General features: G+C 42.6%; 2 protein-coding genes across 5 annotated transcripts in view; one reads left to right on the top strand and one right to left on the bottom strand.

Annotated features, from left to right (window-relative positions):
* The window catches only part of Myo9a (myosin IXA), a 196,257-nt gene extending 193,122 nt beyond the window's left edge, over positions 1–3,135 (bottom strand). For all 3 annotated transcript variants that reach the window (XM_055621828.1, XM_055621830.1, XM_055621829.1), the window contains exon 1: positions 2,880–3,135. The gene's annotated coding sequence lies outside the window, so the exon portion shown is untranslated. The remainder of the gene's footprint in view (positions 1–2,879) is intronic.
* A 391-nt stretch (positions 3,136–3,526) lies between these two features.
* On the top strand, positions 3,527–18,562 carry Senp8 (SUMO peptidase family member, NEDD8 specific). Of its 2 annotated transcripts, XM_055622371.1 has the most exons (3): positions 3,527–3,633; positions 10,266–10,407; positions 17,307–18,562. In XM_055622371.1, exon 3 carries the CDS (start codon positions 17,343–17,345, stop codon positions 18,006–18,008), a length of 666 nt encoding a protein of 221 aa, XP_055478346.1. In that variant the 5' UTR covers positions 3,527–3,633; positions 10,266–10,407; positions 17,307–17,342; the 3' UTR covers positions 18,009–18,562. The 2 variants fall into 2 exon arrangements, with proteins under 2 accessions (XP_055478346.1, XP_055478345.1); XM_055622370.1 differs by lacking the exon at positions 10,266–10,407.
* The last annotated feature ends 556 nt before the right edge of the window (positions 18,563–19,118 follow it).

Below are 19,118 nucleotides of genomic sequence, written 5' to 3'. Positions count from 1 at the left end.
CCTCCAGCACTGTGGTAAACAGACTTGGCAGCACACTCATGCAATCCCTGCATTCCAAAGGTGGACTTAAGGAGTTCAGGGACAGCCTGGGCCACATAATGAGTTTTGAGGTCAGCCTGAGAACATGAGACTCTGTTCCATAAACTGACAACAGTGGCGCCAGAGAGACTTCCGAGGTTAAGAGCTCAACCTGCTCCTGTAGAGGACCCTATTAAGATTCCCAGCACCTACGTCCAGCTGCTCTAACAGCCTCTAACTGCATCTTCAGAGGGTTCTGACAAGCTCTTCTGTCCTCTACAAACGACGTACTCACATGCATGTAAACACACACAGACACTAGTAAACAAAAATAATCTTTAAAGCAGCAATAATAGCGGTAAAGAGCACATCAGATTGTGATTTTTCACTACTGGCACTAACTTTTGAAAAGAATTTAATCTATTTATGTGCTTCAAATATTGAGTTTCTGACTGAGATCTTTTCCTTGTCTATACATCTTTGTCTTCAAAATTTACTACTAACCCTGAACCTGATGTTATGAATTTCAGTCACAAATTCAGCTACCTAATAGCCATTTACTTAACATGTCACAACAAAACCTATCCTTCTAACATGAAAAAATAAAAATCTTCACTATGCGGCTCCCCACATAAGGGAAAAGACTGGCAAGATAGCTACAAAGTGGTCCTCTCTATATCGCTTCCCTCAAATTACCAGCTCTAGTCAACTAACTACCAATACCCAAATTCAGAACCATCGTCACCCTTCTGATATATTCCTGGCTTTAGCTTTATTCTACTTTTAATCTGCTCTAAAGTAACTTTTAAAATGCAAATCTGGACATTTTGGTCCCTAACTTCAAATCCATCAATAATTTATCTGATAAATATAATTACCATCAAAACTAGTAACATAGTTGTAGCTCAGAGAGTCAATCAGAATATTATTTTAGATACACTTCTCTGTATAAGTTCAATACAAAAAAGAATCATCAGAATTTTTTTCAAATCGTGAAAATCATTTATATATATAACAGCTGAAACACTTGAAATAAAAGCTTGCAGCAATTTTTGGAAAAGGACTGAAAATAATCCAAGTCCATCAAAATGAAATACTATATAGCCAGTAAATAAGGTTCATTTATGCATACTATTGCTGAATGACCTCTATTACTTAGCAGTATTATGTGAAAACAGACCATTTGTGTGCACTTTGTGTATCTGAAGAATGTTAAGTAGAAAACCAGCATGGTAGCTCACACCTGTAGTCCCAGGCAGTTTGCGACCAGCCTAGTACACAATTCAAGCCCAGGACAGCCATGGCTACACAGAGAAACCCTGCCTCAAAAAAAAAAAAAAAAAAGTAGATATAAGTGTGGAAATGCTGGAAATATGACCCCATATCATGATAGTTACAGAAGCTGAAATATTGAAAATGAGTGACTGGAAAAAGAGAAACTTTTTACTACATTATTCTTCTGAACATTTTGACTTCTAAACAGTGTCATTAGTACCTATACTATCAATTAATTTTTCTCCCTATATTACATGCACACCCACACACACAAAATGGAAAAAAAAAACTTAAGTACTAACTACAGAGATATTATTATCCCTCACCCTTACATAAACATTGAAATTATACACTTAACACTTAACATTAGATTTCCTTCTTGACTTCTCAGGAGTACAACTTCAACAAACATTTTAGTCGATATTTTACTACTTTGAAAAAGCTGTTAGTAATGGCTTCAACACTAAATGACATTACACTAGCTTCTTGGAGAAAACAGCAGTACTAGGCAGTAAAAATTACTAAAATGACATTAGTCTTCAGGGGTTTAAGAACAGCTACAAATCCTGTTTTTCTAACAAGTTCAAAAACAATAAATCCAAAACTCCTCTCGTTAAAACCCACGTATCTGTATAGATCTACGAAGAGGTGAGACTAGATGACATACTATATGAAGACTGGTTATCTTCATTGGTGTAACGCAACTTAGTCCTTAGAGAAAGGCCCCAAAATGTCAGCTTTAGACTGGTTCTTTCGTTCTGCTGAAGAGACACGATGAGGAGCAAGCTGCCCGACCTTGTAACGGACCGAATACCCTCCCTCTCTTGGGCTTCCACACTCTTCCCTCTCTTTTCCTTTCAGCAGCCAGCCCAGAGGTTCCAAACATGGGTCTCAGTCTGACCCCCTTAAAATACGCTGGACTGAGTAAATAACCCTTCAAGTTTTCCTGGGAATTTCTTTTCGACCAAAGAAAGGATCCCGACTGGGTAGCAAACAGGTAACAAGGTTTGCTAGTGGAGAAGTCTTCTAGAGAAGCTGCACCAGAGCATGGGGAAGATCCAGAACTCTGACGGAGATTCGAAGGGCTGACCAGAGACCTACTAGGTAAGAGCATCGTGACATTGGGGCTGTCTGAATGCTTGGACGGATAGGGGAGAAAGCTAGAAAACTCGGCTGGAAGGAAGCTGCAAAGAGGGTCCCCAGGAAGATGTGGGACGTCGCAATGGATTAGGAAGCAGCAGTGGCCTTGGCACCTGGACTGGGACCCGCTCAGACGTAACGGTGTCCAGAGGCTCCAGGCAGGGTCCTGAGAGAGCCTAAAGCAGAGGTGGAAGGGGCCAGTGACAGAGTCGCCCGGGTGGCTGGTGGGCAGAACGGTGTCCGGTCAATGAAAGGCATGAGGGGGTTAAGAGCCTGGGGGGTCCGGGCCGCCCTCCGGCGTCGGCCAGGCTCAGGGGCAGAGCGGCTCGCGGGGCGTCTCCGCCGGGGCGGGGCGGGGCAGCCCTCCGGGAGCCCCAGAGCCGAGCGGGAGCCGTGGGCCGGGCCAGGCCGGGCGGCAGGGCCGCGGGTGCCGGGGCGGGTCTTACCTCGGGCCGCGCCGCGGTGGCCGCCGCGGCCCCTTCCTCTTCGGCGGCAGCCGCTCCCCACCCTCGGGTTCCAGGGTCAGGCGGAGAGCAGCGGCAGAGGCCGAGGCCGCCGGGGGTCGGACGGTTGCGCGCGGGTGGGCCCGCCGCCTCAGGGTCCGAGCGAGCGGCGTCCGCGCATCCCCCGCCCTGTCAGAGAGACTCCGCCCGGCCTGGGCAGCACATCCCGCGCCGCACCCCGCCCGAGAGCACGCGCCGCAGCGGCCGCCTCGCCCGCGCGCTCCGCTCCCGCCCGTGGCTCCGAGCTCTCCGCCGCAGCCCCTCCCGGTCCCGCCAGGACTTTCCGTCAGCCGCCGCCAACTGCCTCCGCGCCCCGGCCCCCGCTCACGCGGCCCCGCCCCGCGCGACTCTCCGGCCGCCGCCGAGCAGGCGCGCGCGCACTCACCTCCCACGCCCCCTGCTGCCCAGCCCGGGACAGCCCCACCCGGCCCCGCCCCCGCACGTGACGGCGCCGGAGCGCGCTGCGTGCGCTTGCGCGGACACGCCCCGCTCCCCGCCCCCGCGTGGCCCCGCCTCCCCGTCCCTTCCTCACTTTACGGCCGTGCGGAGAACTCCGTGTTAGACTCTCTCTCTACTACCAGATGGAACTGTCGTAAGGCCGGAGAGGCAAGCTCTGGGTTTGCGATCTTAGTTCTCACTTTCCGGCCAGTACGGAGATCCCTGAAGGCTGGTTGGGTTGGTGAGGCCTGAGGAATAGGTAAGGAGCCTCCTCCCGGCTTGGGTTTGTCTCAGTTTGTGGAAGCAGCGGGGCGCTTCGCGGTCCACGGAGACTCTAGCGCACCTGAGCCCCCTCCCCGGTCTGCGGCTGGAATCCCAGCGCCTCCCCTTCTCCACACACGCACGCCCCTCCCCCCTCGTCCCGCCCCCGTGCCCAAGTATTTCTTTCCATTCATTCCGCAGACTTTTCACTGAGTCTCTCCTGTGCTGTAAATCCCAGAATACCAAAAGGAAATGAAATAGTCTCAGCTTTTCGAAGCGCTGTGGTGTAGGGAACAAAGAATCCGCAATGAAAACACAGTGAAATGACACGGGGTGATCTGGAGACAAACTAGGGCTCCGTGACGGCAGAGGACTTTTCCCAGGTGACTTCCAGGCCTGCCGAGAACTTGTGTTAGGACCCTGGCGAGCTGTAACTGGTCAGAGAAAAATGGGAGTAGAGAATGGCCAGTACAAAAGCTTGTGACAGCGACCTAGAGGAGTAAAAAGCAAGAGGATTGCCATATGCCTACTAAAAACCACGCAGGTCGACTTCCATTTAAAGCAGCAGCCTGTGCGGCGAGTTTGAGGCCAACCTGGAGTACTTGGCAAAATCTTAGTCACAAGGAAAAAGAACTTAACAACTAATGAAAGAAATGAAGAACCAGATGTAGGTGCAAAGGGTCTTTTTTAAATTGACAGATTATCTGGGTTGGCTGGCCAGTAATCCAGCTCCTGAAAGAACAAGGCAGTTAGATCGCCAAATGGGAAGCCAGTGTGAACCGATTTTAAAAAGAAAAGAAAAAGGCAGATGTGGCGTTTAATCCCTACATTTGGGAGCAGAGGCAAGCCAGCCCAGCCTGTATAGAGTTTCAGGCTAGCGGGGGACACACAGTGAAACCCTGTCTCAAAAAATAAAAGAGTAGTTTACCTCAGTAGAACAAGCGCTAGACTCTGGATTCTGGGTCAGTCCTTCTTTGGGGGCTTGTGGGGGAGAAAGGGAGGTGACAAGGTGACATGGAACCTGAAAGTGAATGACTGAAGGGTGAGGAAGGGTACAGAATAACAGCAGTAGAACACGAGCCTGTCCATTAGAATCACCTGGGATGCTTTTTTTTTTTTTTTTCCAGTAAAACTAGTACCATTGGCAGCCCCTTCCCAATAGTCTATAGCTCACCAGGTGACTAATGATAAGTGTAGAGTACCACGAAACTACACAAAAGGGAAAGAGGAGAGCTGGGACAGACAAATTGAGGGAGTTGATTTTGCAACCTTAAAATTTGAGTCCTTTGACAGCATAGAGTTGAAGATGAAATGAGAAGCTTGAGCAGATATTGAAAGAAATAACTGCTCTGGGAACTGAGAGAAGGGGAGCCACTACTGCCTTTCCAGGCAAGACAGTCCCACGTCCGTGGGAGAAGAGGTGTGTAGGCAGGGACTCTGTGCCTAGGGCCTTACGCTTGCTAGGCAGTGTTCTACCACTGAACTATGTCACCAGCCCTCTTTCTGCTTTTTTGCTGTTTCTCCTGGGTTTTGCAACAGGGCCTCACCAAGTTGCCGAAGCACACCTTGAATTTGTTCTGTAGTTTAGACAGACCTTACATTTTCAGATCCTGTCTGTATGGGCCACAGGTTCTGCTTCCCATCCCCAATTCTAATCAAATCCGCCTCAGTTACAGACCCTTCTTCTTCCTGGTAACCAGATTTTATAAGCTGTATGTCCAGTCTCAGAGCTCAAGAACCATCCACATTTTTATTCCCCCTGAAAAACAGATGAGCCGATTATGAGATTCTGTACCCAACATCCATCCACTCCCACTAGGCATTCCTGTACACTTGACAATTCTAAGTGTCTTGCTCATTTATTAATATACGAACCAGATATAAAGATGTTTAAAACAGCCCTCTTAAAGCCACACAATATTGAGGAAAACAGAGTTTTAAGCAAAGAATAATTCACTTGGCAGTCAGAAAAGAGCTGTATGAGGTAAACACCACGAAAGCATGGATGCTGTATATTAATTAAGGTTAATCCAAAAAAACCTGTCTATCTGCCTCCAGATAAGAATGTTATCTGATAAGGCTAGAGCATGGTATGAAGAGTAGGGGTGGGGGAAAGATGAAGATGATAAAATGTGTGAACATATTATGAGGAGCCTTGAATTCCATGTTATAGGACTTATCTACTTTAAGCAATTTATAAATATAAATGGCAAAAATCTCTTAACCTCTTACAGTCTGGATCTTTTTGGCAGTTTGGTCTGTCAACCTGCTCTCTGAAAATTCACTTAAATGTATACATTAAAATGCATAGACCTGAGAAACCAATATTAAGTACTTAAACGCCTTAAAATATGCAGCGTAGTTCCAGATGTGCTTCTTTCTGCGTTAACTTCACCTGGCCACAGGCCTAATTACATAATGTCAAAGGAGTGAGAGGATAAGCTAGATCAAGATGCCTGCAACTTCTTTAATGTGTGAGAATGCTGGATTTCTACTGACAAAAACAGACTATTAATACAATGATTGTCTACAATTATTGAGGAAAATGCTAAATTTGAGCCAGGATGAATTGAAAATAAAGGCACATCCTCCCCGCCCAGGCCAAGCTCTTAGAACCCTTAAATTTTAATCACATCCTGATTTATGAATCCCCCAGTTTCAAAAGGGGTAGAAATGAAATGACTAGATAATAAACTAATTTTGAAAAATTAACACTTGAGGCTCAATAGGGTATTGAATGTCATCCGTATTACCAGCACTTGAGGGTAAAACTGAAGGATTCCAGAGAGCGTACAGCTGGCCTAGGCTACATAATGATGCTCTGTCTCAAACAAATAAACAAAAAGAACAACCACTACCACCACCACAACAAAACAAATAGGAAGATGAAAGGAAGGAAAGAAACAAAACAAACCTGTATTAGAAAAAAGTACATCTCCAGTATGGATCAACTCATATTTTATGTGGCTAAGAGGAAAGCCCAGTCTTTAGTATCACTAATTCTCCACTATTGCTGGTGTCGCTCTAAAGCAATCACCTAACCACATGCTCAAAGATATCAATAATGGCTTCTTGATCAGATTGCGTCTCTATATGTATGTGTTATTCATTTTGGACTTGAAAATGAACCTGTTTCTTGTGTGCAGCCATCCTATCCTACACGAACCATATCTCATCTGATTTCAGAAACGAAGCAGGGTCAGACCTAGTTAGTACTAAGATGAGAAGCCACTTCTCTTCTTGCCAATCCTTTCAACCCCTAAAATGAGTAAAACTAACAAAAAGATCCTCAAAGCCCAGATAACCTATTTCAGACACCAGTCAGTGTACCAGCCTGCTGCTCAAATCCCAGTTAGTACCCGAATTATGTACTTATTATAGTCAAAATATGAATGTAGCATTTCAGTATGACTAATCAGAATGAGGGAAGTTCCTTAACTTCCAGAGCTAGGCTCTATGAGAGGCCATCTTCTTTAGCATAACTAGCCTAAACTGACTTTCTGTCCAGAACAGACTGAAACCTCAAGCTCTGTAGAGTGTGAGGTTCTGGTCTTTGTCCCCTTTGTGAGGTGGGGGATGGGAACAAGACTGATATCAGAAATAACACTAAAAGCTAGTGAAGCTTTTGTTTTAAGTTTATTTGTTTTTATTTTATGTGCATTGGTGTTTTGCCCACATGTATGTCTGTGTGAGAGAGTAAGATTCCCTGGAACTGGAGTTTATAGACAGTTGTGAACTGTCATGTGGGTGCTGGGAATTGAACCCAGGTCCTTTGGAAGAGCAGCAAGTGCTCTTAACCTCTGAGCCATCTTCTCAGCACCACTAGTGAAGCTTTTTTACAAATTTTATTACTTACAGAAAATCTCCTTAAGGTCCTTTCTCTAACTTCCAATTAAATTACTACCTCTTCCATAATTATCTGTTAGAAAGATACTATATCATACTCTGGACATCAAGAAACCTTCATTTGTCTCAATTATAGCTATTATCTTGAGAATCTGTATTATAGGTTCAAAAATCTTCTCTGATGGCCAATGAAATAAAACCCTTTCAGAGAGGTCTGATAAACTCAGTTCCTCCGAAACAGGCTTGGGAATTTTTAGCCTTAGCTCCTTTCTCACAAATTTGTTTTGTTTTTGTTTGTTTGTTTGTTTTGAGACAGGATTTCTGTGTGTAACAGCCCTGGCAGTCCAACTCACTCTACACCAAGCTGGGCTTCAACTCACAGAGATCTGCCTGCCTCAGCCTCCCAAATGCCAGGATCAAAGGCATGTGTCACCAATACCTGGCCTCTCACAAGTATTTTTGTAACAATTTTTAAGTTTACATTAACAATATAATTAAATGACTCAAAATATTTAGCCCTATTTAATACACTTGGCCCTACTTGCTCCAGTATTGTGTAAGTGGCTGGTTGGTAGGTTTTCTGGTTTGTTTGTTTGTTTGTTTGTTTGGGGTGTTTTTTGGGTTTTTTGTTGGTTTCAGTTTTTGAGACAGGGTCTCAGGAATCCCAGACTGGTCTTGAATTCACTATGTAGCTGAAGCTGACCTTGAATTCCTAATCCTCTTGCCTCTGTCTCCCAAGCATTAACATTTAAAGACAAATTGCTAAGGCAGAAAGTTCTATGTATCATGACTAGATCCCATTAAAGTCCTTATTTTCCTTTCAGCACAAAAACATGATTCTGTTATTCATTAGCTATTTACTAAAGCCCTACTATGTGCTGTGTAACTCCAGTAATTGGTTAATTGGTTACCTCTTAACTACGAGGCTTTGAATTTTACACAAAAATAACAGTAAAAGATGGCCCGGGCGTGGTGGTGCATACCTTTAATCTCTGTAAATTCAAGGCCAGCCCAGTTATCCAGTGAGTCTAAGACAGGACCACATAGAAAGACCCTATCTCAAAAAAAAAAAAAAAAAAAAAAAAAAAAATGTGACGGGCATGATGGCACATGACTATAATACTATCACTTGAAAGGTACAACAATCATCAGTTCAAGGTCATCTTAAGCCACATTACAAGTTCAAAGACAGTATGAACTACACAAAATCCTAACCCCCAGTAAAGGATTTAATAGTACTTTATACATACTAAGTTTAAAGTAAAGACAATCATAAATTGTACTCTTGAAGTCAGAATGCTAAATGGTGAATAAAATGCCTTTTATAGTTCATAACATCTTTTGTGTGTGAGTGTGTGCTAGGATTGAATTTAATGTCCTATGCTGCTTTACAAATGCTTGACCACTGCATGCACTGCGTCCCTGGCCTTTTTTGTTTGGTTTTGTTCCTAAATTGCCTCCCTACACTGACCTCCAATTTGGGATTATAGGCATGTGAACTATGCTCAGCCACAAATATTCTCTTATTTACATTATTTTGGTGTACCTTTCTCTAGGAGAAATTTTTCAGTGTAGAATTTCTGGGTCTAAGGATGTATATAAAAGTTTGCTAGCTACTGCTGAAGCTGCTTTTCTAAGAGAACAGTAATTACTCCAGGAGCGCAGTTTCCCTACACATTTCCCTCATTAGAGACCACTAGTGTTGTTCATGTTTCTCCCTATGGGGAAACTAACCCATTAAAAAAATCGACGTACAGGTGCTTTGCCTGCATGTCTGTGTGCAGTGTGCACGCAGGCCTCAGAGGCGAGGAGAGCGCCAGATCCCCTGAAACTGGAGTCCCGATGACTGTGAGCTGCCCTGTGGGTGCTGGAGAAGCGAATCCAGCTCTTCTAGAGGAGCTCTTAACTGCAGAGCTGCCCCTTCTGCCTCTGGTTGGTTGTTTATTTTATTTGTTTTAATTAATTTAATTTTTTTATTTAAATACAGATCTGTGTATGTCTCTGTGTAACAGCCCTGGCTGTCCTAGAACTCACAGAGCTCCACCTGCTCCTGCCACCCAAGTGCTGGGATTACGGGCTACTACATGCACCCTGCCTTGCCTCTATTTTTAACCCCTTTCTCTTCAGTGAAGAAAATTGAGAGCCTCCTGGTGTTTTCTTAATTTTATTTTTTGTCTATCTTTATAACCTAGATCTGGAGCCAGGCATAGTGGCGCACGCCTGCAATCCCAGCACTCTGGGAAGCAGAGGCCACTGGATCTCTGTGAGTTCAAGGCCAGCCTGGTCTACAAAGTGAGTCCAGGACAGCCAAGGCTACATAGAGACCCTCAAAAAGCTAAAAATAAATAAATAAATAAAATAACTTAGATCTGTTTTGTTAATTTTTGTCTTTTCCTTTTTCCTTTTTAGGAACTATTTTCTTATGGACATTGCAGATACATAGTTTAAATATATAGCAAATATTTTCTTGCCTTTGTTATTTAAGATTTGTTTATGCTGTTTTTATGTGTATCTTACATTTTTTGCAGGTATTCCTGTTATTCTCCTGCTATATAGTCTTGAGTTTATGTATTTGTTTTACTCATATAGGAAGAATCAAATTATTTAGTGTTGTGTTGGTTTGAGTGAGAATGGACCCCCAGAGACTCATATATTTGAATACTTGGTCCCCTGTTGGCAAAACTGGGAAGAGTTAGGAAATGTGGCCCTAATAGAGGAGGTGTAAGGCCATGCCACTTCCAGTTAGCTTTCTCTTTCTCTGCCTTGTGGTTGTGTCTCAAATAGCCCTCAGCTGCTGCTCCAGCCCCGTGATTCCCTGCCTGCTGCCATGCTCTCTGACATGCTGGTCCTGGACTCTCACCCTCTGAAACTGTACCCTAAATACATTCTTCTGTAAGTTGCATGGTCATGGTCACAGCATTAAAAGGTAAATAAGATAAGTAATGCTTTTAGAACTTTGGGGTTTTGTTTTGTTTTGTTTTGTTTGCTTGTTTTGGTTTTTCTAGACGCTGTTTCTCTGTATAGTCCTGGATGTCCTGGACTTCCTTTGTAGACCAAGCTGGCCTCAAACTCACAGAAATCCACCTGCCTCTGCTTCCTGAGTGCTGGGATTAAAGGCATGTGCCACCATTCCTGGCAGAACTTACTATTTTGTGTTTAGGTTTTTTCCAGTTGAAACTTTTTTTAAGTTTTGAGGAGCTTATAAATCACCATGAACCCAGGCTAGAGTTGAACTCATGATTCTCCTGTGCATCCTCAGTGCTAGAATTATAGGCATGTGCTGCCACACCCAGCAGCTGCAGAATTTATATTTAGGCTTTTGAAGTCCAATTTTATCTTTGTCACCCTTACAAACCAGTTTACATTCTCAAGCTGATTGAGAATGCCATCTTGGGCTGGGGAGATGGCTCAGTAAAGCACCTGCCACAGAAACACAAATACTTGAGTTCAAATCCTCAACACCAACGTAAAATAGCAGGCATGGTAGTGTGCGCTTGGTAAAAAGTCAAGAGGATGTCTAGTTCTTGCTAGCCAGCCAGTCTAGCCAAGTCAGTGAGAGGTTCAGTGAGAGAGCCTGTCTCAAAAATAGGTGGCAAGCGATTAAGGAAAACACCCAACATTGACCTCTGCCCTCTACCTACACACACACACACACACACACACACACACACATATGTATACACATACGAACACTCATATATACCACACAAAAAAGTCTTCCCACTTAATGTTACTATCTTAAATGTACTTGTTCTTGCATTAAATTTTCATATTCCAAGAAGCCTATAGCTACATGAAATAGCTATATAAAATTTATTTAAATTACTAAACAGTCTAAGCTTACCTTGAACTTTCTCTGTAATCCAGGCAGCTCTAATTTACCTCTTGCCCCAGCTTCCATGCATGAGAGATTATAGGTCTAGACCACCAGGCCTGACTGCCCATGCTATGCTAGCCATTGATAGCTATTTTTACTTATAAAACAGTGAGAGGAGAGCCTTAGTGTTAGAATAAGTTCCAAAGGATCATCTGGTCTGCATCTCTGGTCCAAAGCATAACCAAGTGGCAGGCAAGACAGCTCAGCAGATAAAAGTACTTGCCTCCAAGCCTGATTGATTTTAATCTCCAAGTCTCACTTGGTGGAAAGAAGAAACCAACTCCCAAAAGTTGTCTTCCTCTGACTTCCACATGCATGCCATGACATGCATGTCCCCAAACACACACTAAATAGTAAATGTAATTTTAAATGTTCTTCTGTTTGTTTTTGTTGTTTGAGACAGGGTTTCTCTGTGTAGCCCTGGCTGTCCTAGACTCATGCTGTAGACCAGGCTGGCCTCAAACTCACAAAGACCCGCCTTCCTCTGCCTCCCAAGTGCTGGGATTAAAGTCTGACTTTAATCCCAGCTTTAAATGTTCTTAAATGAGAGTGAGGCCAGGTATGGTGGCACAGGCCTGTGATCCCAGCACTCAGGAGGCAGAGGCAGGCGGATCTCTGAGTTTGAGGCCTGGTCTACTGAGTAAGTTCTAGGACAGGCAGAGCTACACAGAGAAACCATGTGTTGGAAAAAAATTGCTTTGTGACAATTTTGTGTTCCTAAGAAATTTTCAAAATAGATTTCTCTATTTTACTAAGGTAAAATATTCACTTATTAAATCTCTCCAGTTTGTAAAACATTGAAAATATATGAATGAATAAAATCTAATCTTTGTATTTGAGAGTTATATAACTTGGTAATATTTTTTTTTTTTTTTTAACAAAACACCTTATACAAATCTCCAATGATTTAAGCTTCCTTTAAGAGAAAATGTCTAACTAGGGGAAATGGAAACAAACAAAACTTGAGTTGTTTTTTTTTTTTTTTTTTTTTTTTTGTTTTCGGTTTTTGGTTTTTGGAATTTCTAGGCAGGGTTTCTTGAACTCATTCTGCAGGCCAGCCTGGCCTGGAATTCAGAGATTAGCCTGCCTCTGCCTCCCAAGTACTAGGATTAAGGGCATGAGACCTGGCTAGACCTAACCTTCTAATACTTGTAAGCATCGAACTATTTTCAAATGTTATTTTTGAAATATCTTCTTCTCCTCTGAATATAAAAATTTTGATGATGTAATAGATATCTAGGAATACCTTATTATAATTTCTTATCTTGCTGATATTTCATTTTATACTGACAAATACCCTATGATAAAAAAAAGTTGTATATTAATAGTCCTACTTTACGGAAGAAGAAATTGTGATTTAATAAAAGTAATTTCCTTATGGTTACGCAGCTGATAAATTACATAACCAAATCTGTAAGTGTTTAGGTTGAAGATTTAGAGTTCTTTTCTTGGCAAGGGTAGTTTGACCTAAGCCTAGGTTTAGTTCTATTTTCATTAGAATTTAGGGAGTCAAACTGTTTATCGTCATGCTGTCTGAAATCAAATCAATCTTTGGTCTACATTCTTGATTTCTTTTAATTTGTGTGTGTGTGTGTGTGTGTGCGCGCGCGCGCGCGCGCGCGCACGTGCACAGGTACAGAGAAATGAGCGTCAGACCCCTTAGACTTGGAGACACTTGTGAGCGGCCCAGTATGTATGTGGGACCTGCACTGCAGACCTCTGATAGAGCAGCCAGTGCTCTTAGCTCTCCACCTCCATACTAGAGCTTTAAAACTCAGATGAAACACAAAAGCTTGCCCTGTTTTCTGGTGCTGGAGATGAGATGCAGGGCTGTGAACATACTAGGCAAACACTCTGCCGTTGAGCTAGTCCCCAGCCCGCAAAAGCAATTGAAATAAAATCAGAGCTTCACTGGCTATGATGGAGGCTAAGGCAGGAGGATCAGCCCAAGTTTGGGGCCAGCTTAGGCTACAGGAAACCTCATGTAGGTCAACAAATCAGTAAGTTAGTAAGTAAATAGAGAAAGAGCCTTTAACTCTGAAGGGACTTTTGAGTGATTGAAGTAGGAATAGATGGAGTGTAGACAGACACAGGTCAGAAGATGATTAGCTAGTAACTGGTAAGAGACTGAACACCATGTGAAGTCTTGTAGTCACTTCCTCCAAGGTGAGGCAAAGTGTCAATTTGAGTACTTTTCTCACATGCTTATTTATATCCCTAACTGGCTGTTAAGCTGGGGGTCGTAGAAAGCTAGCTAGCAGTTAGACAGCTCAGATGTTTGCCAAGTTGTATATCCTGACATTTCACCCCTACGCTGTAGTTATTGATGTTATAAAAAGTGGTTCTCAACCTTCCTAATGCTGCAACCCTTTCATACAGTTCCTCTTGTTGTGATGACCCCCAACCATAAAATTATTTAGATGCTACTTCATAACTGTAACTTTGCTACTGTTATGAGTTGTAATATAAGTATCTGATATGCAGGATCTCTGATAAGCAACCCCCAAAGGGGTTGGAACCCACAGGTCGAGAACTACTGGTATAAAAGTGTCCAGGAAGCCTGGCTTGACACATGTGTAGCCATGCCCCTTTATATACAGTCTTTTTCTATCCAGTCCAAGTACTTAGCCTCCACACAGACCGACTGCAGTGTCATTTGTTGTCGGGACAGTTTTTTTTAAAACAGTGTTATTAGAACTTGTACATCTCTCATAAAGATTGTGTGGAAAACACAAATTATGGTATAACAATTTATGAAGATCTCTTGAGGAAAAAAAAAAAAAAAAAAAAAAGACCATCAGAGCCTGAAGTGGCGGCTCATGCAGACAGGATCGCTGTGTGTTGGAGGCCAGTGTGGGCGACATAGCGTTCCAGGCCACCCTGCCGCAAACACAAACAGCAAAGCTATCAGATCTTAAAACAAAGAATGCCGTTACCTTATGGACATTGTGAATATTTAACTCTCTGGCTAGCTACCAAAAAGCTTAGAGCCAAGTTTGAGGCTCACCCATAACCAGTGTACTCTATGCCTCGTTAACTTCACTCCTGACTCCAGTTTGTCTGAACTCAAGTTATTCTTTCTTCTTCCCCCCTCCTTTTTTTTTTTTTTTTTTTTTCTAGTTTCCTTGCTTTTGTGCTGTGGACTACCACTGAGCTGCTCTCCTAGCATTGTTACTCTTTTTCAGTAAAAACTTAATCTCTACTTGGAAGGCCAATGAAGGAGGATTACCACAAATTTCAGGCCACCCTGATCCACATAGCAAGTTTCAGACCAGCCAGGGCTACTTTTGAGAATTTGTCTCAAAATGTTTTTTTAATCTCTTAATTTATGGCATTCCATGTATACAAAACTACATGTAGTTTCTCATAAGCAGCTTTACGGGTTTTTAAGTCGTTCAGGTTATCACATGCTGTGTATATATATAAAACTGTCTTGTAGCTGGGTGGTGGCGCACACCTTTAGTCCCAGCACTCAGAGGCAGAGGCAGATGATTGCCGTGAGTCTGAGGCCAGTCTAGTCTACAAAGTGAGGCCAGGACAAACAAGGCTACACAGAGAAACCCTGTTTCAAAAAGAAAAAACAAAAATATCTTGTACATATCATTAATCACCTCATTTTACTTTAACATCTTTAAAAAATAATAATAATAATGTTTCTCTGTATAGCCTTGGACTCGTTTTGTAGACTAGGCTGGCCTCAAACTCAGAGATCTACCTGCCTCTGCTTCCCTGAGTGCCAAGATTATAGGCATGCACCACTGTGCTCAGGTAACATTTTTCTTGAAAGGTGTTTGTGTACCGCTTTCTGTGGTTTTAACTTGGTGTGGTTTGCACTATCAAGACAAGGTTTCTCTGTTGCAGCCTTAGCTGTCCTGGAACTGGTTCTGTAGACCAGGTTGGCCCACCTCTACCTCCTGAGTACAGTGACTAAAGGCATGCGCAACTGCCCAGCTTTGTATGGCTCTGATTACGTGGAATTGGTTCTATCAAACTTGGATGGCTCTTTGTAGTATAATCAAATGGTACAAAAGTGATTGATCTAATGGTTAGATTGCTGTCATAATTCCATGTTCTCATATTAAGCTTTGTTTTATTCTTTCAGTCTCCTGTGATCCTTTTCCTGATCTGTGGTTTTACAAGTACTGCTGAGTGGCCAGCTCAGTGCACAGCAGTTAACAGTTACCTCAGTTGAGTCTGTAGGCTCAAGTAAACCATCTGCTACACTTGCAGATTTGCTTTTGTTATGTTAGTATAGCCTCATCTGTTCACAGCATATTAATCCCATGAGACACTGTGTCTGTGTTTCCTCTCAGTTAACCAGCCTGTTATTTAAACAAGTGACTGTGAATGGGTGTTTTGTTCCAGCCCTCATTTGCTATAATTGGTTTGTAATACTAGTTGGATTTTCTGATTGTATCTACGGTGTCATCTAGTTGATAGCATGAATATTATGTGTACAACTTTTTTAACCTTTAAGTTCTGGGCTTCCTTGATGCACGCTTTTAGTCCCAGCACTCAGAAGGCAGAAGCAGATGGATTTGTTTGAGTTCAAAGTAGGCCTAGTCTACATAGTGAGTTCCAGACCAGCCAGGTCTATATAGTGAGAGCCTGTCTCAAATAAGTAAACTCTTTGATTATCTTCAAGGAAAGTTATTTGGCCTTCTTTGCAGCTCTGAGTTATGTAATGCTTTTTTTTACCAGTGACCAAAATCAAGACAGCGGGCCAACAAAATAGGGACGCAACCTGGCCACCTGAGGGCAGGGCCCTGCACCCACACTATGGAAGGAGAGAATCAGCCCCTGCAGGCTGTCCCTGAGCGCCGCCAGTGCATCATGGCAGGCACATCCAAGCGCGCAGCAGATAAACGTAAACAAGGCCAAAACCATTTAATTCAGAACGACATAGCAAATCAGTGTTAAAACTGAGGCTCAAGTCAGGAACCCAGACTCCTATGCCAGTATCTATCAGAATATCAAAGAGCTTCTCACAGACATTATAAACAGGAATTACATAGCCTTTACCCCAGGCGTTGATGTTTAAAGGAAATAAGCAAGAACATAACTCAAGCCTAAAGCTGGGCCCAATTAGGAACAGGTTTCCTTTGTGTTGCATGGTTTTCTGTGTTTGAAATCCCCACACCTCTTAACTGCTGCTATCACCATTGTATGAAAGGAAGAAGAAATATTTTATCTGTTTAAAATTAATATTATAATGGAAATTCTTCCCTTTGGTAATTAGTAACTTTTTTCTTCAGACTCTGAGTTCATCTTTAATCTAAAAGTAATTTGTTGGTAGCATATTCATTATCTTATTGAGGCAGGATCTCGTGTTAATTGTTGTTATCATATATTATCATATTGAGACAGCCTTGTGTAGCTCCAGCAGACCTTAGACTTACTCTGTAGCTAAGAGTGGCCCTGAGCTCCTTCTGCCTCTCCCTCCAACGTGCCACCACACCTGGCTTTGCATAGTCATTAGAGTCAGAATGTTTACTGCTGTGGATTTTGGCAAAACATCAGCTATAATTTTAACCCGTCTCTACATTTAAAAATAACATTAAAATTCTCTATTGTCTCTGAAATTTTTCATTTTCATTCTAATTGTTAATATCTAGTACATAAGCTAAAGTTTCTTTAGTGTGTTTTTTGTTTGTTTTGTGTTTTTATTTATTTATTTTGATTTTTCAAAGCAGGGTTTTTCTGTGTATCCCTGGCTGTCCTGGAACTTACTCTGTAAACCAGGCTGGCCTCAAAGTCAGAGATCCACCTGCCTCTGCTTTAGAGTGCTGGGATTGGAGGCCTGCACCACCACTGCCTGGCTTTAGTGGAAATTTTTGATTTAAAACTTTATGATGATATGTCTTATTTCCCACAATCTGTAAGAGTTGTGCTGTTTATAACCCAGTATCGTGTTCCACAATAAATGCTGTCTTCTGATTCTTCTTCAGCCTCTGGAGTTTCCGAGAAGCCGTGCTCAACCCAGGATGGACCCTGTGGTCTTGAGTTACATGGACAGTCTACTGAGACAGTCAGATGTCTCACTATTGGACCCGCCAAGCTGGCTTAATGACCATATTATTGGGTTTGCTTTTGAATACTTTGCCAATAGTCAGTTTCATGATTGCTCTGACCATGTGTGCTTCATCAGCCCTGAGGTCACCCAGTTCATTAAGTGCACCAGCAACCCTGCAGAGATTGCCATGTTTCTTGAACCTCTGCGTCTTACCCACAAAAAAGTTGTATTTTTAGCCATTAATGATAATTCCAACCAGGCAGCTGGGGGTACCCACTGGAGTTTGTTAGTTTATCTACAAGATAAAAATAGCTTCTTTCATTATGATTCCCATAGCAAAAGCAACTCAATCCATGCAAAGCAGGTTGCAGGGAAACTGAAAGCTTTCTTAGGGAGCAAAGCAGACAAACTGGTCTTTGTGGACGAGAAAGCGCCAGCTCAACAAAACAGCTATGACTGTGGGATGTACGTCATATGCAACACCGAGGCCTTGTGTCAGAACCTCTTTAGACGGCAGCCAGAGTCCCCGCTGCAGCTGCTCACCCCGACGTACATCACGAAGAAGCGGGCGGAATGGAAAGATCTAATTGCCAGGCTTGCTAAAAAAGAAGAAGGAGCTCCTGAAGAATGCTTGTGATGTTTGAAGTCTCCTCTTTCTGCCTTTCCCTGTGTGACAGCCTCGGTGCCCGAGGGAAAAACGCTAGTAGAAGGACGTTTACTATGCCTGCTTCTTTGTTGTTTTGAAAGAATGTCATCCTCTGCATTATCTGAATGGGAAGTTCACTTTAGCCCTGAGGAGAGCAGTATGTTCTGTGAGACCGGCTTGATTCTGTACCAAACCTTACAAAAACAAACAAACAAAACTCATTATACAGTGTCAAATAAGAGTCTTCCTTTCTTGTTGGTATAAAATTAATTCCCTTTTCGTTTCCCTTCCTCACTGGCTTATCCCAGAAAAGAAGTGATGATCTAAGGCAAACCAATGACATACGAAATCTAAAAACATGCCATAAAGAAAACAGAGGAAGACCCAAAATCGTGTTGCCCAGCCGTGGTGAGAGGTGTCTGACTGGAAGTAGATCATGACCTAACTCCACTTATGGCCTTCATATTATAAAAATAAGGCATTCTCTGATATAAAACCTATCCTATCTGCAGATAGTTAATAAAGATGACTTCAGCTCATCTTCATCTGATTCCTGAGTGCTTTCAAATAAATGGCTGTGGACTGGGAACATAACTTTGAGGTAGAGCACCTGCTATGTTGTACTGGAGGCCTGGACCCAATCCAACCTGCAGTTAAAAACACAAACACTAGTGTGTGCTGTACCTGTCGGTCAGCTCAGTGATCGGGTGAATGGGCTCCTCTAGATTAATGATGCCTTGGCATATTCCCTCATTTTTTCTAACATGCTTTGGTTCTAGAACTCACAGTTGATCACTAACCAAAATCAACTATTATTTCAAGACATGTTTCTCCTTTTGGTAGCTATAGCTTTTACATTAATTTGGCAGAGATGTGTTCAGTTATGGCATGGTAATCTCCAGACTATTGATGTTATGAAACAGAGGCAGTTTATTTTTAAAAAATAAAGAAGTCACCTTTCTCAAACTTCATTCAAAATGCAGACACTAGAGTTTTAAAAGATGGAACCAAGTGTAAAGAGAAATACTGTCCCTCACAATGCTATTGATAAGGGTTTTGTGGTGTTGTTTTCAGTAATTTACACAAAAATTGGACACACAC

The sequence above is a fragment of the Psammomys obesus genome, unplaced genomic scaffold (assembly GCF_907164565.1).
Source record: "Psammomys obesus unplaced genomic scaffold, mPsaObe1.curated_primary_1811, whole genome shotgun sequence".
NCBI classification, from domain to species: domain Eukaryota; kingdom Metazoa; phylum Chordata; class Mammalia; order Rodentia; family Muridae; genus Psammomys; species Psammomys obesus.
The sequence above is the reverse complement of the archived record's forward strand: the minus strand, read 5'-3'. Positions and strand labels throughout refer to the sequence as shown.